The following is a 23,330-nucleotide window of genomic DNA, read 5'->3' as shown; positions in this document are numbered from 1 at the left end:
GAGCAGTGCAGAAGCTACATCTGATCGGTACATAGAAACATTTAAAAGAGGGAGAGACAATCTATTCTTTCTTTTTCACATGTGCACAGAGTATATGCAAGAATTGATTACATCTTTTACTTCCAAAACACTTGTGAGATATCTTCAAGGGCCAAGTGGATGAAATATTTCTATTCAGTCCATTTGCATTTTTAAACTGATTTGAAAGTAAAGGGAGGACCAAGGGGTGGCTGCTGGATGGAAATTTCTGAGGAGCTCATTGCACAGGAAATAAATAATCCAAATTAAGCCTTTTTTTCTAATTGAATTAAAATGGAGAAACCACAATAGCAACAAATTGAAATGCTTTAAGGCATGTGTGGGAGGGAACTTATTTGCACTAGAGACACACACTAAAAGAAAACTGTTGGAAGGAAATCTTACTACAGAGATGTAAGAGTTATAGTGCATCATTAAAGCCAAGTACACCATGAGTCAAACACATCAGATCAATTGGTTCAGTTGAACCTCATGCAATTGCAGACCAACAAACCAGAATCCACTCTACTGAAAGGAAATCAGAGCTTTTGCAAAGAAAGGAATAAAGCAAGCACACTGCTGGCATTAAGGAAGTATATAACAATGATAGAGCCTGTTTTACAGAAATTAGAAAAAAGGTGCAACAGTGCAAGATAAAATAGGAAAAATGTCAACCATTTTAAGTTATTGTTGCGATCCGTACAGAAGGGAATCTGAGAAAGACAATCTAAGTACAGAGAATATGTATAAATTAATCAGTCAGTTAAAGGTATCCTATTACTCTGAGTACTGGATCTCCGGCCAGGTGATCTCAGACCTCAAAAAAGAAACCTGGGTGGGGTTTCTTTCATAACCTTACACACAATATTAGTTTCATGTTTCATCATCGGGTCTCATGCTGGTCCCTATAAACCAGGATGATCTCGCCATGTTCCAGGGAGCACTTTTGATATTTATCCAAATGGATCTTCTAGTGAGAGACAGAAAAATATGAAGGGGACCCGAGTATTTAAAATTGGGTGACTTCGGTATACTTAAAAGGAATGCAGCTGATGTTTTAAGACTATAAAGTGTGTTTACACCCTGATGTACGTCGACATGTTTAAGCCCTTGTGGTTAGGCTACAATGTATCATCGCAACCAGTGATTGAGAAAGTAAACAATCTTGGGGTTCTTGGATAATATTGGACACTTATATTCCTTTTTGCATAGTTTTGCTAATATAATGTGAATATAGGGTTGTGCCTCACCTGTCCTATTGCGGTATTGCTACATACTACCATGGGCACCAAACAAGGGATCATATTCTGTTTGACATGATTTACTATCACAATTCACTTTGCAGTGTTGCAAATAGCATGCACTGCAACACAAAGAGAGCGCACATAATGTTTTTAAATGTGTGTGTAATAATGTCATATTAGATGCATAGTGATCTTACAAGGTTGGCTACAGTATATCATGGAAGTGTGAAGTGCATACATTATGTTTTCAGCATATCTCCTTGACATGAGTATTTACAATGGATGCCATCATGTACTCAGCTCCTTATCTCTGTTTACCAATAACTATCCTAATATAGGCATTAACATATGCTCATCAAACAAGCAGGCAAGTTTGCCTGTCTATATGTTTTATGCTTTACCCTGTGTATTAACTTACAGACCCGAACTCATAGGGATCGGACAACTTTAAAACAAGACTTCATTAGATGGGGCTTCTCTATAGATCCTGACAAAAGCCCTGGACCATAAGTGGCCTAACCATAAGGGCTGAAACATGTTGAGGCCCATTAGGGTGCAAGAACACTTTATCCTCTTAAAACACCAGCCTCATTAATTTTAACCAACCCAAAGGCAACTAATATTAAAGGGAAACTGGCGTGCCCTTTGGATATTTTTATCTCTCACTAGAAGACCCCATCAGATAAATATCACAAGTGCTCACTGGAACATGGTGGAACTCAACCTGTTTTCTAGGGAAAAGAATGACGCCCAATGATGAAGCATGGCACTATTAGAGTGTGTGAGGGCCTGAAAGGAGCCCCACCTGGGGTTCCTCTTTGAGGTTAGAGTTAATCCAGGTGAAGATTGGTACTATGGTTTATAGGATACTTTTAAGTGACATATGACATTTAGAGAGAATATATCTGGCATTCCCAACATGTTTTTCTTTCCCTCTCAGAATACCAAAGGAATCTGAGGGAGATTATTGAAAGACTGAATTACTTTTGCCACATCTTATAAAAGAGCTAAGATAAGTATAGGAAGAAGATATTAGAGTAGAGATGCATGCATTGAAACTGAACAAATAATGCCTTGGCTAGATGGTTTACACTGAATTTCTACAAAGTGGACAGTTAGTCATAAAGCAATTGACAGCAACTTTCAATAGATTATTGAGTGAAGGGGGATCAGCCCAGTGAAACAGACATTTCAGTGGTTCAAAAGTCAGATGCACATCTGTTTAACTGTAATGCACACTGCTCAATTGTGTTAGTAAGTATGATAAGTAAGTAAGTAATACTTTATTTGATTTGGTTTAAATCATACAAAGAGCGGATTAATCGCTAAAAACACATAAACACTTGCGATTTAAAATTCATGTATAAACTGTAAACACTAGTTAGTTGATAAAATTCCTATTAAAACATTTGATTGTTAAAACATGGATAGTACGGTTAATGCCTATTAGTCTTATGGAGTTGATCTGGCTTGAGGAGTCTGATTCTTTTGCTTATGTTTGCTTTGGAGTGATTGTCTGAGCATTTTCTGAATCAAGTTCTATATCTTTCCTTTCTAGCGCTTTTGCAGCGAGTCTTAAAAACTTTAGTGATTTACATGCCAGTTGCACTGTTGACCCTCCTAAACATTTTATTACTGCAGATCTGCATGTCCTTATCTGCTCTTTTTTCAGCAACGGCCGCAGCAGGTTTTTCCGTTCGGGTAATAGTGCCGGACAAATACAGAGTAGGTGGAGCACTGATTCATCACCATGTCCGCAAAGGCGACAATCCATTGAGGGCCAGGTGCGTTTCCATTTAGGAGTTAAATCTTTGGTAGGGTACACTCCCAATCTCAGTAGAATTAATTGCTGTTTCATTCGGTTTGCGAAGTGTTCCAGAAGGTATGGTTGGGGCTTTAGCTTTTTATATGTCGGGAGCACCGTCCATGCGTTTGTTTTCTTGGACAGCGTGGCTTTATCCTGGTCTTGGGACATTTGGTTAACTGTTTTGTTGACCAATTGTTTAAACTCTGAGTAGGACGGTGTTGTTTGCCATACTTCCTCTAACTTTAAAGCCTCAATTGATTTTTTTAGGACCGAATAAATCGAGTTGGTCAGTTTTGATTGCTTTTCGACTTCCAGCCAACAGCAGTGTACCAGGGAGTCGTCCTCTGCTGCTCGCATTCTCCAATAATATTTGACCAGTGCTCCCTGTCTTGCCATGGTCTGATTCTTTAGCCCGAATTCAAGTCTTATCCGGTCTTGTGAGATATGGCGTGGGATGTTAAACAGTTTTTTAAAGAGACTTGTTTGGGCGATATTCAAGGATGTTGCATCCTTTGCATTTAATAGTTCAGAGCCGTATGTAATTGCAAGTAAAAATTTTGATGCCACAACCTTTAATAAGTGAGTAGTGGAACTGTCACTGAGTTTTTTTTGCAAAGTTTTAAATGCAAACAATAATTGTTTAGCTTTTGTTTTCCGATGTTCTTGGTGTTGCTTGTAATTAGTAAGTATGAATACCACCAACATTTTCACAAAAGCAAAGGCAGATTAAATAAGGTGATACACTTTCTGGTAAATCTTGAACAATAAAAATTCATTAGAAATGTCAGGTTCTTGATAACAGTAGAAGTGACACACATTTAATCAAAGTTAGTAACATAGGATCCTGGCTGTCCTTGTGGTTATAGAGACTGAAAAAGCAATTGATAGGGTCACCTGGGAAACCTGGGAATTTTATTTAAAAGCATGTGGTTGAGACCAAGATTTATGAGTTGGGTTATGGTAAACCACACCCTTTCCAGCAGGACTCTGTTGAATAGTGAAAAGTCAGAAAGAAATTAACTTAAGATGGGCTCTAGGCTGGGGTATCCACTTCCACCCTTGTTATTTGGCCTTTCATTTGAATCTTTCTTCACAAGTATTGTTAATTCGCATGATTAGGAAATACAAGAAATTCCATTGAAGGCAAATACCTTAAAATGAACTTCTTTACAGATGACACATTGTTCATACTCACAGCACTGGTATGCTTGCGAGCCTCCTTCTTAGATTATCTATCTATCTTTGAAAAGTTTTCTAAATTTAGAAGCACAAATGGGAAATCAGAAACAATACATTTGAATGGAAATCCTGAAAGATTTATGGACATATTCCACAGCCTTGAAGTTGAAATTAAACATGTTCAGTTAGCTCATGGTTAACACCCATGCTTTTTACTTGTGACTTCACCCTAGTAATCCAGGTTTTAGATTTTGCCAACTTTAGGGAGGGTGACTGCAGACTAGAGCTGACATCTTTGAAAATGGGACTTTCCATCATTTGAGCAATATATAAGAGATTTTAAGCTACAAAAGATTTGGCAAAATCTGAATCCTGTCTGAAATGTCTGACTTGCAAAATGAGTTTATTGACTTACACCAAATAGCAGTTAGGGAAGAGCATGAAAGGGGGTGTCCTCTTATTTTGAATTGGCTATTGTCTGTCTCCGTGTATTCGACTGAAATTGCAATCCATTGATCAGTCACTGACACCTCAAAGGAGGTGGCAGCTGATTTGTGGAGGGAAAGGTGTCCAAACAGGACCCATTCTCATTTAGGAATTGTGACAAGACCCTAGGGGGGGGAGTAGGCAATGCCTGCTCCCCCCAATGTTTTCCCAAACAGGAATACATCAAGGGGAACATGGGCTGCTGTAAAATTGAATTTCTTATTTGAGTTTGCTGTTCCTTGCAGACCACCATCCTTGTGTTTGTAGCTATCAGCTGAGGGTCACTAATAGCAACCTGCCTAAATAATATTCATTAGGCTTGTCGTTCTGTGACCCCCAATACTGGACATTTTGCGATGCAACCTATTAGGTTATAGGTACATTACAAAATTAAACACTGGCAGCAAATAAATGTGCAATTTGCGTCTACTTTTTGCGAACTGTCTCTTAATACATCTGACCCCATATGTCTCTAAATGGAACATTTTATGTAAATATGGGGAGGGTTATGGAGAGATCAATGGTGGACTAACATGTGCTTGTGTAACATACTTGTATTAAAACCAAATAAAATGTTTGAAATTAACTGCTGATAGAGATACTCCATTTCTCTGTGCGTAGGACATCGGGAAGCAGTTTGTGCCACCTGTGGACATCCAGCTGCCCCCGGAGTTCCTGCAGAAGCTGCAGTTGGAGAGCCCAGAACTACCAGACATACCTAAGCCGCTCAGCCGGACTTCACGACGGGCGTCATTGGTGAGTACCTGTGGGTGCCAGAGGCCAGGGCACTACACACTACCTGGTCTATAATAAAGGCATATTTAACCCACAAACTGACACTGGGCAGCTTAACCAAAGCTGCACTATCCCAACATGATGATAATTTGTTATTTTATATGGTTATTAAATTTGTTTTTACAAATGTGCACAAAGAGTGCATCTTCATTAAAAAGTACAAATCCTTTGAGATAGAAGCAAGTTTTAGATAAATACACAAAATTCTGCTAATGTTCTAGTGCCTTCGGGTGCTAGCAGCATTGTTATTTACAGTAGACAAGTGTGGAAAAAAGAATAAAGGATTATCGCAAGTGTAAACTAGGGGTGGGTGGAATTTGCGTAATTGCATTATGCAAATCTCCATGAAACGGTAACCAATCTACGCGAACACGCCAAAATTTCCCAAACAATCGGAATTGCTTGCTCATGATGCTTTTTTCCTCTTCGCAATCGCTGTTTGCGTGCTCTGGGGGAAATATCTCTCGAACACGCATTTTGAGAATGCAAACAGGAAAAAAAATTCGCAAACTCATGGATCGCAGACTTTTGGGCAATTTCACCTTCTCCATGGAACGCGAAATTACCCAAATTCCGCGAGCACAACGGAATTTACCATCCAGGCCTAGTGTAAACCACCATAAAGAAGGAGCGCCAATGTAGTAACAATATTAACAATTAAATATTGAAGTCCATAAATAATCCAGTTCCACTGCAAGCTTCCTTGTTTTACTGTATCCAGTCTTTTATTAATATATGTTGACTTTTACTTTTTCATCTTCTTTTTAATTCAAAAATAGTTCTTCAAGAAGACATTCACAGTATATATCATTGAACATGCACTCCACAGCCTACGCGTTTCGTCTCTCATGGGACATCATCAGGGCTGTAAAGAAAAAAAAACATAATAAGAAATGTTGTACTTCGATGCCTTACTTCAACAAATGATTAATAGATTTCTAGTTTTCTACATCTACACCAACAAAAACTGTAAATACAAATGTTTAGTGAAGCGGAAGCCTGCCTATATACCACACTAATAAATGATTTATACATTCATGTACCTGCCTAAATAACAATCTACTTCACCATTAGTCCTTAACAAACCAACAAAAAGGTGGGAAAATACAAATCATGATCTACTTAAAAACAAATTTCTAAGAACCACTTCATCAAACACATTTAAGACTTCTTCTTAACTCAGAATAGCCCTTTAAATTACCATTCAAACTTCGTACCTTCAAAAATTGATTTGTCCTTAAATGGATGGAAAATATATGTATAATATCTCTGTCGGTGTATCCTTCTGTTCCTCATTTCTATTCCCGCTCTTAAATCCAACTGTACCACTCTCTGTGAATACAAAGCTTTCCATAAGGTTAATGGGAAATGGATTGCCTAGTTCCCACACAAAACATGTTATCATGTTTAGTCATATGCCTCCTATGATCTCATCTTGAGTCTTTAATATGATAAATTTATATTATGGGCTTCATCCCTTCCTTCTTCATTGCTACCCCATCAATTCAATGTTTCACTGGTACCTAATATATACAAATGAAACTAAATTATAATCTACCCATATTACTTTAATGACATTTAAATGCTCCTTGTTCACTTCCTTGGTTAACTCACCTAAATTTAGGCTACTTCTGATGTTCCACCATACATAATCATAGTATTCTTTATAAAAAAACAAAGTGCCTCTATCTGTGAAAAAACAAGCTATTGTGAATGTTATGTAAGATGCCTTTATCTCCTAACTTCGTTCACCACCCCCTCCTGAGACAATCCTCTCACCTCTCAGTGATGATAAGATATTCTCAGTCAGTTCTCCTCAATTGATGTTCAATCTTCTTAACACTTAATGTTAATTCCAAAGCACCTGTAATGTGCAAGGAGACAGCCCTTTCAGGCAACAGCCTGCCATATACTATATTAATTAATTATTCCACTCTTAATTTACTCACCTCAGTAAATCCAATCTCATAGAACTATTGTCCAAATACATCCAATCTCTGATTCAAAGTATCTTGGGGCATATTATCAAGGGGGGTTTATCCCCGCTTTTTTGGCTTTAAAAGCCAAGAAAGCGGAGATAAAATTATCTGCCTATTACCTAGCTGTCGCTAACACCAGTTAGCGACAGCTAGTAGGAGATAGCGACCATCTTGGGCCACGCTTTGCATGCCAGTGATATTTATCACTAATGACATGCAAAGTGGGCGTGCCAAGATGTTACCGACTGGAAACAGTCGCTAACATCGCTATCTCCTATTACCAACTTTTGGAGATATTCGCGCTAAGCGCGAATATCTCCAAAAGCTAACACCTGCCCCTGAGCAGTTCTTAGCCATGTTATCCAATGGTAGGTGGATAACATGGCTAAGAGCATTTGCTCGGTAAAGCATGAATATCGCGGACTTTTACAGCGATATTCATGCATTTCGGCTGATTTTTATCGCTTAGGAGATAAACCTTGATAATAGCAAGGCTCCTAAGCGATAAAAATCGCCGCAGCTCGGCGATAAAAATATCGCCGCTAAACCAACATAGCGATAATTATCGCTAGTTGTTGATAATATGCTCCCTTGTTATTTGTCAATAGCGTCCCATCTGTATTCAAAATATAAATACAATAGCTCTTAATACTATGCTTGTCCATTAGTCCTATATCAGGATTAGTCAATTCCGTGTTTTAGAAAGTTCTCCAACCCTCACCTTTTAAAGGCTACATTCGCCGTGTATCCTCCTTTCTCAACAGCCTGGCCCTATAAATCCCGCTGCGAATGCTAGCCTGGGACATTATCGTTTTTAAATCCCTGATCATCCAATCGTAATTCCTCAATTCAAGTCCCAGTTTCAGATAATTACTCCGCCCCTGCGCTCATCTCAGTCCGCTACACAGTGCATCCGGTATCCTTTCCATTAGGTACCGGAAATACATAGTAATTTATCCATGCCTCTTCCTTCATCCAATCCCCTTCACATATTTCAAGGCTTCAACCGTTTTCCTCTCTGGTCCGCTCCTATTACTGTTTACCAGGACCATCTCTTGCCCTGCCAATCGTGTGGAAGCTAACGTTTCCATCTCACCCAATCATCTTGACATATCCCTCAACCTGTCTCCTCGCATTTTAAACATACTAGCAGGTCTCGAGCTAATTATCCCAATTCTGTGTGTGTTTATTTTCTCACAGTTTTGAACAATTTTGGCAATTATTAAACAGACCCGTAACCTTTATCACGACTATCTTTCACACAGCTTCTTCCTATTTCCAAGCTGCATTGAAAAACCCCAACCTTCCACTTTACCGTTTTTTCCTACAGTTTTGAACACATTTTGCCATTATTACAGAGACCCGTATGTTATATCATGATTATCTTTCAAACCGTTTCTTATTTCCACGCTACCTTAAAAAACCTCAGCCTTCCATTTCCCATACCTAGTTGATAAGTCCAAACAAAAGACAATACTCGTAGTCTCTATTGCTTTTTGTATGAATTCTTGTGCCCCGCGCAGGTGTGTGTGCTTCTCTGACATGTTATGTCAAAAAACCAAAACCAATTCTATCTAAAAATCGTCATGCTCTCTACATCTCCTATCAACGAGTACCCATCTCCATCCTTTCTGCTGTGCATTATGCTAACGCTACTGCGAACAATATCAAACCAAAACCAATTCTATCTAAAAATCGTCATACACTCTACATCTCCTATCAATGAGTACCTATCTCCATCCTTTCTGCTGTGCATTATGCTAACACTACTGTGAACAGTATCAAAGGTGACATCCACCATAAGTACTATAAATGTGAACTTACATAAAATTTGTCAATCAATCCCTTGTTTTTAACCCTTCACTCCACTTATACAAAGAGTACCTGAGTTCAGACTTTATGAAAAAAACGAATTTAACCGTTATGATCTGTTCACAACTCAATATTACTCCAGAAAATAGTGCAGTTCAGAATCGCTATTCAATCCCAAAGTAACTGCTCTACAACGACTGATCCACCTTGCTTCCTGTTTTCTAATCATGAGTTCCCAGTCACCTCCTCTGGTCCTAGGAACTATTTTCTGTATTCCATGAAATTTGAACTATTTTAATGTGCTATGCTTTTCAATTATGTGCTGGTAAATGGGTGATTTGAGATCTTGATTTACTATAACCCGTTTGTGCTACTGAATCCTGATTTTCAGATTTCCTTTAGTACTACCACTGTAGATTTTACTACATGAACATTGTATTAAGTAAATAACACCCGTACAGTTACAATTGATACATTTATTAATTTAAAGCACCTGTCTGTATTGTAACAAAACTCTTTAATTCGATTGATGCCCAAGTTACAAATACTGCATGAACCACAAATGTAAAAACCTTTTGGCAGTTGTGGTATCCAATTAGTGTTGGTTCCTATTGTAGGTTCAATGTAATTCCTCATTTTCAAACTCCCTATGGTGGGGCTCCTTCTGTAAATTATACCCAGTTTATCTCCAATTACATTCACTAAACCAGGAACTCCTTTAAGCAATTGCCAATTTTTCCCAGGCCTCTACAAATGTTTTCTTTTTGTGTGCTGAATGTGGTCACAAAAGCCAATCATTGATTGGATTGTGACCTGTCCTTCTGCACCAGCGTGGTCTCTCTCTTGATGGACATAACTTTATTTCTAGCTCTTTCTAGGTATCTTTTCGCATAACTTCTATTTAGTAATCTGTGATTTAATTTGTCCAGTTCTTCTCTAAACCCACTTTCTGAGCTGCAGTTCCTACTTATTCTTATCATCTCCCCAAACGGTATTCCATAATTACTGATGCTGGATGGGCACTGTCAGCTCTTAATATAGAGTTGGTGGCCGTACTTTTTCTGTGTAACTTACTCTTAATGGAATCACCTTCCACAAATAATTCTATGTCCAGAAACTCTATTCTTTCATGATGGTGATTCATTGTAAAGGTTACAGGTCGCGTAGCTCCACCTGTCTGGGCCCGTGCTTCTACCTAGCTGCTGGCGAATTCGAGGCCCGCCTGGTAGGCCCTGGTTTGCTCCGTCCCTCTGTTTTTGCATCCTTTGTATCCTGGATCTTGTGCCTGTTAATATTGTTTAACACTCTTTAAATACTGTATTTTTTGTGTCCTGTAACCCGGCCTGTGCTTTGCCTTCTCCCGCGCCTGCTCACCCCCTGCCTCCTTGCCGGTCCCACTTCCAGCCGCTGCATCCCCTACGAACCCGCCCCCTGCTCCCATTCACCCGTCTCCCCCCACCCAGCAACTCCTCCCTCCCACCTCCCCTTCTTATGGTGGCCGCTACGCGGCCGAGCAGTGGACGCGCGCAGCGAGCCCACCGCTAGTGCTCTGAAGGTGCGCCAAAGGCAAGCCCGTCTGCGCCTGGACCGCGCCCAGCGCCAGAACCCCAGTTCCCAGCGGACGCCACAACACTCGAATCCAGTACGACGCCAACACCCTCCATGCACTCAAACCTGGACGAGAACACACCTGCTACCAGGCCACCCCGAAGCGCACCCATGGGGCCTTCACCTGCCAGAACTGCAGCTACACCAGCATCCGGCCCACCAAACCGCCAACCAAAGAACCCAACTACCTCAGATGTATCCTCCTCAACACCCGCTCTGCCCGCAAACACGCAGTTGAACTCTGGGACCTCCTCGGCTCAACCGCCCCAGACGTCGCCTTCCTGACGGAGAACTGGCTGAACCCTTTCTCAGCCCCAGACATCGCCATAGCCATCCCAAAAGGCTTCAAGATCACCTCCAACGGAGTAAGAGGAGGAATCGCCATCATCCACAAGAACACCCTCAGAGTCACGGCCAACTCCGACGACACCCTCAGCACTTCTGAACACCTGCACTTTCAGATCCACACCGGCTCCAACACCACCCTCAAAGGAACCCCCATCTACAGACCCCCCTGACCCAGACCACAGTTCAGCAACGCCATCGCCGACCTCATCAGCACACAAGCCCTCGCCTTCACGGACTACATCCTCCTCAGGGATCTGAACTTGCACCTCGAGAACAACAACGACAACAACTCCAGCACCCTGATTGACAACCTCACTAAACTCGGACTCAGACAGCTCGTGACAACACCCACCCACACCGCCGGCCACACGCTTGACCCCATCTTCACCACGAGCCCCCACGTCTCCTTCAACCACACCACCGAACTCCACTGGACCGACCATCACTGCATCCATTTCACCTTCAGGAAGCCCACCACTCACCAACGCACCCAACAAATGCCCCACCGCTGCTAGGGCAAAGTCACTGAAGACCAGCTCACCACCACCCTCGCCCAGAGCCCACTCATCGACCCCACTGACTCCGACACCGCCGCCCACAACCTCAGACAGTGGATTGACGACTGCACCAACACCCTCGCCCCACTCAAGACACCCTCCAACAACCACACCAGCAAGAAAGCCACCTGGTTCACCGAAGACCTCCAGGCCTCCGAAAGAACATGCCGGAAACTAGAGAAGACCTGGCTCCGCGAGCGATCACCTGCAGCTACACAGCCCACAAGAATGCCACCTGCAGATACCACCAACTCATCAGAGCCGCCAAGAGGGCCTCATTCAAGGACCGCCTCAACAACAATGCACACAACAGCAAAGAGTTCTTCAACATCGTGAAGGAACCCTCCAACCCCACCTCCAACACCAACGACATCCCGCCGTCGCAAGCCCTGTGCGACTCCCTCGCCACCTTCTTCCACCGCAAGATAGCAGACATACATGACAGCTTCGTCACCCAGACAGCCCCAACAGACAGCAACACAACAGACTCTCTGCACACCATCGACCACGACCCCCTGCTAGCCTGGGCCAATGTGAGCATCAATGACACCATCAAAACCATGAGCACAATCCACTCCAGCTCACTGTCAGACCCATTCCCGCACCACATCTTCAACACAGCAGGCAGTTCCATCGCACCCCCCCTGCACAACGTCATTAATCTCTCCCTTGAGACCGTGACCTTCCCAGAGAGCTGGAAACACGTCGAGATCAACACCCTACTCAAAAAACCCAAGGTAGACCCAAGAGACCTCAAGAACTTCCGGCCCATATCTCTGCTCCCATTCCCGGCCAAGGTCATCGAGAAGATCGTCAACAAACAGCTAACCCGATACCTCGAAGAAAACAGAATTGTGGACCATTCCCAGTCAGGGATCTGCAGCAACCACAGCACCGAGACTGCCCTCGTTGCCGCCACCAACGACATCAGTACCCTCCTGGACAAATGTGAGCCCGCAGCCCTCATCCTCCTGGACCTCTCTGCTGCCTTCAACACCGTCTGCCACCGCACACTACATGCACGCCTCCACGCCACACGAATCCGAGACAAGGCCCTGGAATGGACCACTTCCTTCCTCTCTGGAAGAACCCAGAGCGTCCACCTCCCCCCATTCCGTTCCGAAGCCTCCGAGATCATCTGCGGCGTTCCCCAGGGATCCTCCCTCAGCCCAACGCTGTTCAACATTTACATGGCCCCGCTCGCACACGTTGCCTGACAGCACAACCTCAACATAATCTACTACGGCGACGGCACTCAACTGATTTTCTCCCTCACCAAGGACCCCATCACCGCCAAAGCCAACCTCCACGAAGAAATGAAGGCCGTCGCCGACTGGATGAAGACCAGCCATCTGAGGCTGAACTCGGACAAGACAGAGGTCCTCATCCTCAGCTCCAACCCTACAGCCTGGGATGACTCCTGGTGGCCGACGGCACTGGGGGCAGGCCGACACCCAACGACCACTCACGCAACCTGGAAATCATCCTCGACTGAACTCTCTCAAAGGCCAAGCAAGTCAATGCCATCTCCTTCTCCTGCTTCAACACCCTCTGCATGCTCCGCAAGATCTACAGGTGGATCCTGACACACACAATAAGGAAAGTCAACCAGGCCCTCGTCAGCAGCAGACTTGACTACGGAAACGCCCTCTACGCGGGAGCCCCGGCCAAGCTTATCAAACGACTGCAAGGCATCCAAAACGCCTCAGCACGACTGATCCTCGACGTACCACGCCACGGCCACATCACCCCCACCTGAAAAACCTGCACTGACTGCCCGTCAACAAAAGGATTTCCTTCAAGTTCCTCATCCAAGCACACAAGGTACTCCTCAAGACCGGCCCAGTCTACCTCAACAGACAACTTTCCTTCTACACCCCCAACCACCAGCTCCGCTCCACCGACCTCGCACTCCCCACTGTCCTGCGCATCCGAAGAACAACGACCGGCGGGAGATCCTTCTCCCACCTCGCCTCCAGGACATGGAACACCCTCCCACTGAGCCTATGACAGACCCAAGACCTGCTGACCTTCAGAAGGCTACTCAAAACCTGGCTGTTCGACCAGTAGCGCCCCCCTACCAGCACCTTGAGACCCTCACGGGTATGTAGTGCGCTTTACAAGTGACTGATTGATTGATAGTCTCCAGCATTGGAAGTGTGAGAGAACACAATTCATGGATCTGTTTTTAAAACCTCTGGTGGTAATCCTATATATATATATATATATATATATGAGAGACACAATGGATGTTTTAAACAAGTTACAGGATATGAAGTGGAAACCAGGCATGAGTCTGGTCTCACTAGACGTGGTCGGATTATATACTTGCATACATAATGATAAGGGGGTACAAGCTCTGAACTATTTTCTAGGTAGTCTTAGTGCGAGTTTGCATGACCACTCTAAAATGCTTGTAGAGATGAGCTCGATCATTTTGAAAAACAATTTTATCCTTTTCCAAGATAAATGGTTCCACCAGATAAGGGACAGCAATGGGCTCCAGGTTTGCTCCTTCTTACGCCAATCTATTCATAGGTTGGTTTGAGAAGGAGCAGCAAAATGGACAGACTTCGTCTTTTTTGGGGTCTTTTTATAGATGATATTCTATTGTTATGGAGAGGAACAAAGAATGATTTGACTGAATGTTTTGAATACTTAAATCAAAATGATGTTCAATCAATCAATCAATGAGTTCATTTATAGAGCGCACTACATGCCCGCAAGGGTCTCAAGGCGCTAGGGGGGGAGTAGGAATGCTGCTACTGCTACTGATCAAAGAGTCATGTCTTGAGGAGTCTTCTGAAGGCCAGTTGGTCTTGGGTCTGCCGTAGGTCGGTGGGGAGGGTGTTCCAGGTCTTGGCGTCGAGGTGGGAGGGAGTAGCACCTGGGAGGCGGGAGACAGGAGGCAGGAGCAGTAATTGGGCAGTCAGGGGGCGGAGACGCAGTGGCTGGAGTGGGAGTGGGAGCGGTGATGGAAGACGAGGGAACAGAAGGCAAAGGGCACAGAAATTACAGAGGCAATGAAGGGGACAGAAGCAAAACGGGCACAGAATCACAGTGGCAGCGAGGGGGACAGAAGCAAATGGGCACAGAATCACGGGGCAACGAGGGGGACAGAAGCAAAACTGGCACAGAATCACGGGGGCAACGAGGGGGACAGAAGCAAAACTGGCACAGAATGACAGGGGCAACGAGGGGGGGCAGAAATCAAAACGGGCAGAGAAACACAGGGACAGCGAGGGGAACAGAAGAAAATACGGGCACAGACCAAGTACAGGCAGCGGGGGAGGACAGACAACAGTAGACACTGAATAACAGTAAGGCAATACAATACAGCTGGTGATACTAACTTACAGGCCTTGAACTTCCTCAGCAGCGGCAGCTGGGGCAGGGACACACAGGCGGTGCTGTGCGGAGGGGGGGTGACCTACCAGGAAGGGTCAAGGGTCAAGGGTCGCTATAGGTCGCAATAGGTCTGCAGTATTTGTAACATGGGCATCAATCGAATTAAAGAGTTGTGTTACAATACAGACAGGTGCTATCAAATTAATGTATTTATCAATTGTAACAGTATGGGTGTTATTTACTTATTACAATGTGAATGTAGTAAAATCTACATTGGTAGCACTAAACGAAATCCAAAAATCAGGATTCAGGAGCACACATGGACTATAGTAAATCAAGATTTCAAATCACCCATTTACCAGCACATAATGGAAAAGCATAGCACATTAAAAGAGTTCAAGTTTCATGGAATACAGAAAATAGTTCCTAGGACCAGAGGAGGTGACTGGGAACTCATAATTAGAAAACAGGAAGCAAGGTGGATCAGTCGTTGTAGAACAGTTACTTTGGGATTGAATAGTGATTCTGAACTGCACTATTTTCTGGAGTAATATTGAGTTGTGAACAGATTATAATGGTTACATTTGTGTTTTTCATAAAGTCTGAACTCAGGTACTCTTTGTATAAGTGGAGTGAAGGGTTAAAAACTAGGGATTGGATTAACAAATATTGTGTAACTAACTTCACATTTATAGTTCTTATGGTGAATGTCACCTTTGAGACAGTTCGCAGTAGTGTTAGCATAATGCACAGCAGAAAGGATGGAGATAGGTACTCATTGATAGGAGATGTAGAGTGTATGACGATTTTTAGATAGAATTGGTTTTGGTTTGATACTGCTCGCAGTAGCGTTAGCATAATGCACAGCAGAAAGGATGGACATAGATACTCATTAATAGGAGATGTAGAGAGCATGACGATTATTAGATAGAATTGGTTTTAGTTTTTTGACATAGCATGTCAGAGCACCGCACACACCTCCGTGGGCAAAGGAATTCATACAGAAAGCAATAGAGACTACAAGTATTGTCTTTTGTTTGGACTTATCGACTAGGTATGGGAAAGGCTGAGGTTTTTTAAGGTAGGCTAGAAATAAGAAGAAATGGTGTGAAAGACAATCGTGATATAACATTCGGGCATGTGTAATAATGACAAAATTTGTTCAAAACTGTGCGACAAAATGGTAAAGTGGAAGGTTGACGTTTTTCAATGCAGCGTGGAATAGGAAGAAGCGGGGTGAAAGATAGTCGTGATAAAGTGTACGGGGCTGTTTAATAATTGCCAAATTTGTTCAAAACTGTGGGAAAATAAACACACACAGGGCTTTTGAGAATTGGGATAATTAGAGCGAGACGTGTGGGTATGTTTAAAATGCGAGGAGACAGGTTGAGGGATATGACAAGATGATTGGGTGAGGCAAAAACATTAGGTTCAACACGATTGGCAGGGCAAGAGATGGTCCTGGTAAACAGTAAAAGGGTCGGACCAGAGAGGAAAATGGTTGAAGGCTTGAAAGATGTGAATGGGATTGGACGAAGGAAGAGGCCTGGATAAATTACTATGGATTTCCGGTACCTAATGGAAAGGATACCAGATGCACTGTGTAGCAGACCGAGATGAGTGCAGGGGCGGAGTAATTATCTGAAACTAGGACTTGAATTGTGGGATTACGAATGGATGATAGGGATTTAAAAATGGTAATGTCCCAGGCTAGCATTCGCAGTGGGATTTATCGGGGCAGGCTGTTGAAGAAGGAGGATACACGGCGAATGAAGCTTTTAAAAGGTGAGGGGTGGAGAGCTATCTAAAACACGAGATTTACTATTTCCTGATATCGGACTAAGGGACAAGCATAGTATTAAGGGCTATGTATTTTGAATACAGATGGGACGCTATTGACAAATAACAAGATAATTTGAATCAGAGATTGGATGTATTTGGACCATAGTTCTATGAGATTGGACTTATTGAGGTGAGTGAGTTAAGAGTGGAACAATTAATTAATATGGTATATGGGTGGCTGGTGCCTGAAAGGGCTGTCTCCTTGCACATTACAGGTGGTTTGGAATTCAACATTAAGATTTAAGAAGATTGAACATTAATTGAGGAGACTCACTAAGAATATCATCGTCAATGAGAGGTGAGAGGATTGTCTCAAGAGGGGGTGGTGAGTCAAGTTAGGAGATAAAAGCATCTTACATAACATTCACAATAGCTTGTTTTTTCACAGATAGAGGCACTTCGGGGCATATTATCAACAAAGGGCGTTACATTATTGCCGCTTTTATCGGCAGGAAACTGCTGATAAAGCGGCGATAATGGGCTTGATAATATGCTCAATGAATTCTAATCGAAGCCCATGTTAGATGTCAAGACATTTAACATGGGCTTCGATTGGAATTCAATAGAGCATATTATCAAGCCCATTATCGCCGCTTTATCGGCAGTTTCCTGCCGATAAAAGCGGCGATAATGTAACGCCCTTTCTTGATAATATGCCCCTTCGTTTTTTATAAAGAAAACTATGATTATGTATGGTGGAACATCAGAAGTAGCCTCAATTTAGGTGAGTTAACTAAGGACGTGAACAAGGAGCATTTAAATCTCATTAAAGTAATATGGGTTGATTATAATTTAGTTTCATTTGAATATAATTGGTACCAGTGAAACATTGAATTGATGGGGTAACAATGAATAAAGAAGGGATGAAGCCCATAATATAAATGTATCATATTAAAGACTCAGTTTGAGATCATAGAAGGCATATGACTAAACATGATAACATGTTTAGTGTGGGAAATAGGAAATCCATTTCCCATTAACCCTATGGAAAGCTTTGTATTCACAGAGAGTGGTACAGTTGGATTCAAGATCGGGAATAGAAATTAGGAACAGAAGGATAAACCGACAGATATTATACACATATTTTCAATCCATTTAAGGATGAATCAATTTTTGAAGGTACAAAGTTTGAATAGTAATTTAAAGGGCTATTCTGGGTTAAGAAGCAGTATTAAATGTGTTTGATGAAGTTGTTTTTAGAAATTTGTTTTAATGTAGATCATGATTTGTATTTCCCACCTTTTTGTTGGTTTGTTAAGGACTAATGGTGAAGCAGATTGTTATATAGGCATGTACATGAATGTAAAAATCATTTACTAGTGTGGTATATAGGCAGGCTTAAGCTTCACTAAACATTTGTATTTACAGTTTGTTTCGGTGTAGACATAGAAAACTAGAAACCTATTAAGCATTTGTCGAAGCAAGGCATCGGAGTACAGAATTTCTTATTATGTTTTTTTTCTTTAAAGCCCTGATGATGTCCCATGAGGGACGAAACGCGTAGGCTGTGGAATTTATGTTTAATAATATATTCTGTGAATGTCTTCTTGAAGAACTATTTTTTAATTAAAAAGAAGATGAAAAAGTAAAAGTCAACGTATATCAATAAAAGACTGGATACAGTAAAAAAGGAAGCTTGCAGTGAACTGGATTATTTATGGACTTCAATATTTAATTGTTACTACATTGGCGCTCCTTCTATATGGTGGTTTATATTGTGCGTTCAGTGGCTTAACAGTGGGCCACGAGGAGTTGAATGCAGGAAGGCTTAAGTGAAAATGGTCAAAATTATAAATTAACTCACTGTGCGCACTGGTCTTTCCCTCATCGTTAAAGAGGTATTGAATGATTATCGCAAGTGGTCCACCAAGAAGTCTATATTACAAATTGACTAAATATAATAAAAAAGCTTATTAAAAGTATATACGTAAAATTCCAATCTGATGTCTAAGATGCCGTCAAAACATTAGCAGCAATATGTTTGTATGGTACCATTCTGAAGGGATGGCAAGCATGGGTTTCACAGGTAGTTATTTGTCAGGCTGGACTTCCTGAATGGCCGCTTGAGGGTCTGAATCTTCTTCTATAGGTGAGGTGAATCCCAACAGGTACAAGACAACTAAAAAGCACAGACTGTTAGAGTGTACTCTCAACTCCTACCACCAAGTCACCACACTCTCTATTGAATGATTATTAGCATTTATGTTGCCACCTACTGTATAAAAAGCTTACTTTGCTAAACAAGGTCAAAAGATATCAAAATTTCAGTCTTGTGTACATTTAATCCACAGTATTTTTTTCCCTTTAATAAATATGTGAAAATCCATAAGTCAATAGATGTGTCATCATTTTGTTGATCCAAAGCCATGGAGGAGCCGTTTTTAATAAATGGTTTATGTAGCTGTTACTCCATAGAAGAGATAATATGTTATCAGTTTTAGTATAGTGCTTCCCATAGCTTTGAGTATCAGTGAACCTAATGGGGAATCTAATGGTGAGTCAAATTCAGTTATAGTCAATTACTTTTAAATAAGAAGAAAGAGAAAATATGAAACGTGAGGAAAAGAAAATACAATAAGATGGAAAAATATAGGAGAAAAGATGCTATGTTACGTTATGGTATGTGAATTTGTAGAGCACGGGTAATGATTCGTGAGGATATCCAGGTGCTGCAAAGGTATCCAAAGAGGCAGTTCACAAGTACTTACTTTGCACTAGTAGCTGCACTTTTATATGACCCAATATTCTCTCAGTAGATAAAATTCTTTAGACTATGTATCACTGAATAGAAGGATAAGGTTCAAGTTATAAAGGCATAAATCTAAATGCCAGAAATCAGTTTCTATAGGATTACCCCTTCGATTGGAGTGTATTTATGACTGTTATTGGATTCACAAAGTGCCCCAAGAGTACTCTATAAAATATACCACTGTGAAAGGATTTTTAGGCACTACGAATGCATAGAACTAACTCATGCACATTTTGCACAATGGTGTAAGATTCTGCATAGGTGAATATGGTGCCAATATGGTTTTACACATGTATATATATTTTGTTTCTTCAAGGGGAAGTTACTGCTTGTGGATAAACGTATTGTCCTATTTCCTACCTCAAATCACACTTCACAATTTGTCTGTGTCTCAGGGCTTGGAACCTACAGTGGCGGCTGCCGCCTACCTAAAGTGGTATGGCTCCGTGGGTGGAGAGGGCAGTTTGCTGTTGAGGGGGCAAAATAAAAGTAACAAAAATGTAAAAGACTTACCTGCTGCTCCACTCCTGCTGACGCTTTCCTCGATGCTCCTCTAGTCGGCTGGACAGAAGGAGATGGGCCCTCAGGGCACAGGCTCTACACCCAATCCAGCTGCTTCACTCACATGAGAGCAGTGCCAAAATTGGTCTGAGCAGGCTCGTTTGCTGCTCAGATGGTTAATTGGAACTTGTGGCTTTTCTCCAACTGGCTGTGTATCACAGCCGATTGGAGAAACATAAGTGTGCATATGTGGTGTTTGGCTGGCCTAGAACGGTCGGCCAAACACACATGCGTACTTATGAGTGCACACTACTCCTCTTCCCTGACATGCCCAGCCCCTCTCCGCCCTATACCTCTTGTTTGCGAGGCTCAGGCAGCATAAATAAAGTGATAATAACATTGTGTTATTATAATTTTATTTATGGTCTGCTGGCATGGGCTGTGGGTCGATGCTCCTCCTCTGTTACGGAGGACCCGCCCCTTGGAACCTGCCTGCCAAGTGTGAACAGAATAATACATAAGAAAATCCCAAGGAGAGAATGGGATATGGGCAAAACATGGCATGGATTGCCTTCTAGGTTTGAGAACACCCACAACCTTTCACAAATGGTTGCAGTTTTACTCCATAAAAAGGCTGGGGTAAATCTCATTTTAGGTTGTGACTTGAAAAGAATCACCTCTAAACTGGGATTTGATGTTTCTCCAGATGGTAAGTGTTTCCAAAGGAAGACATTTATTATTTTTTTTACCTAAGGCTGCAAAAATTGCACAGTTACACACTGGGTAAATGAGGACCACATGATATTTACAATAGTAGACCTAGAATACTGTGGGTGGCAAAGATTTTCAGGTGTGCCACTGGGAATGATTCCGAATTGCAAAAAGGGCAAATGTATGGTCAAATGAAAATGTAACTCCCCACACGTTCTTTTACACTTTTATTTGCACATCAGACCCATGGGGCACACTTTAGTCTCCAACCTTTTCTGTAGTGAGAGCTGCTTCTGATCAGTGAAATTCACAGTGAGCTACTGAAGCCTAAACAACGCATGCTTTGTTACCAGACACTTCATTGACCTTAAGGCTAATGTCCAAAAGAGCCAGATACTATGGTTTGAAAAGAAATACTTTGACTAGGGGCACTATGACAGGGCTTCCATGTGTCAGTGGTCTTTGGAGATGTATAAACATGTGTGTGTATGAATGGGATATATGTGTACGAGTGACTGACAGCCTGTGTCATATGTATTTGTGGCACAGGACAAACCTTTTGTCATATGCGGCACTGTTACATGTATAATTCAGTCACATAACTATTTTTTAAATAGGAGAAATGTAATGTGCAAAAAGATGCTCTGCAAAAATGTTCCAAATATGGAAAAGTTTCTGCACTTTAAATTTCTCCAATTTAAAAAAGACTGTATTTTTCACTGCTACATATGGCGCGGTGTCTACTGGCCATTAGAAGCAAATGGGAGAAAATTAAAATGAAAAGTAATTTTAAGGTAACTTTTAATTTCCTCCACTTTAAAAGCTTTCAGAAACATAATATTGTTCTCACGCTCAGGAATTGAGTTCACATGGACTTTTATTTAAGAGTTGAATACCTCAGTGCTTCAGTTTCTCACCTCTGTGTCCCACCCTGGGTCATAAATCTGACCTAGCACTGCGCATTATTAGACCCTGCAATCTGCAGCCTGATGATAATACTGTAAAATAAACACAGCCTTTCCCTTAGCTTAAATGTGACCATGTACTTAGTTTGAAATAAACTCAAGTCTGTGAGCTCCTCTGAAGAGGTCTGGAATCTTGTGGTAGCTCCCGATCGAGTGGTTGGAGGCACCGCAGTAATTTACTAACATATGTAACCATGAACATCCTTTGCTTTTCAGTTTATCTACTAAAAAGCTAGGCACCAACCTATTTTTAAGGATATGGATCATTATGTATGTAAAATAAACATTCACCTTGGGTGTTTCAACTTCCAGTGTGCTTTCTGGTTCCCATCTCCAACTTGTCAAAGTTCCTACGTACCACATCAAACACAATGCATTGAGAGTTAACTGTATTCTCATGCCCAAAGTGCACAAAATGTGTATGACTAACACCATCACTGCTTTTCTTAGGGTACCAAGAAAACTTGGAGTAGATCGTCTCTTAAAATGCACATACATTTGGGGGCGGAGCTAGCTGAGGACCGTATTGGCCGCACACTGAGCGAGCTCCTCCGGGCGCCCGTCAATATCATCCTCATCCTGCACTACAAAAAGTGAATATAATACAAATGATCGCAGATATAGACTGCCTGACATAAAACCTGCCATCGGTGAGACTTTGGTGCCCCACGGAATGTCAAAACGCTGAAAATCGCGACCGGGAACTGCAGAGGCCTGCGCGGAGACGGCATAGCGGCCGCACCGACCTGGGGTAAGAAGCCACGCCGAGACGCAGAGCACGTAGACGGGATCGCGAAGCCCCGCCCACCCGCAGAGACGCCGAACACCGGCTGGGGGGCCTCGGGAGCAGGGCGGTAAATGTGAGGTAGGCTCATCCCTGCGTTCAGAACCCACAGTCGGCAGAGGCACAAATAGCAGGCACGCTTTGGATAGCAGAGGTGGCGAGAGGCGGCCACGAACACTCTGGGCAGCCTGCGGGTCCGAAAATGACACAGCGGGGTCGGGACGCAGCATAAGTACAGCACAATCGGGGACCTACCGGAGTGCGACCCCCAAAGGCAGACACTGTCCGGTGATAGACTAAACCCCCCAATTGGAGAGGCCTGGTGCCCCGACACGAAGCGATGCATAGAAGGTGACCCGAGGGTGCTTGCTACCAGGCCCAAGACCAGATTCAAGCCGATGAGGGTGGAAGGATCTGCGGAGCCGGAGAAAGTGCGCGGTACAGACCCAAAGACCAATGAGGAGACACACGCCGCAGCCTGGTGAAATAGCGAAGAACTAGTTAGACAATTTGCTGATGAGACAGGCTCAGTGCAGATGGTGTCAGCTGCGCCAGACAGAGGGCCCTTGGAAAATCTACAAAGGCAGATATACTGAA

General features: G+C 42.6%; 1 protein-coding gene across 1 annotated transcript in view; it reads left to right on the top strand.

Moving 5' to 3' along the window:
- CDK18 (cyclin dependent kinase 18) overlaps positions 1-23,330 on the top strand; it is a 644,959-nt gene that overhangs the window by 365,582 nt on the left and 256,047 nt on the right. Inside the window, exon 4 of the mRNA XM_086923438.1 lies at positions 5,356-5,490. Within this exon, the coding sequence (XP_086779564.1) occupies positions 5,356-5,490 (135 nt within the window). The remainder of the gene's footprint in view (positions 1-5,355; positions 5,491-23,330) is intronic.

Source organism: Lissotriton vulgaris, chromosome 5, assembly GCF_964263255.1.
Source record: "Lissotriton vulgaris chromosome 5, aLisVul1.2, whole genome shotgun sequence".
In the NCBI taxonomy this organism is placed as follows: domain Eukaryota; kingdom Metazoa; phylum Chordata; class Amphibia; order Caudata; family Salamandridae; genus Lissotriton; species Lissotriton vulgaris.
The sequence above is the reverse complement of the archived record's forward strand: the minus strand, read 5'-3'. Positions and strand labels throughout refer to the sequence as shown.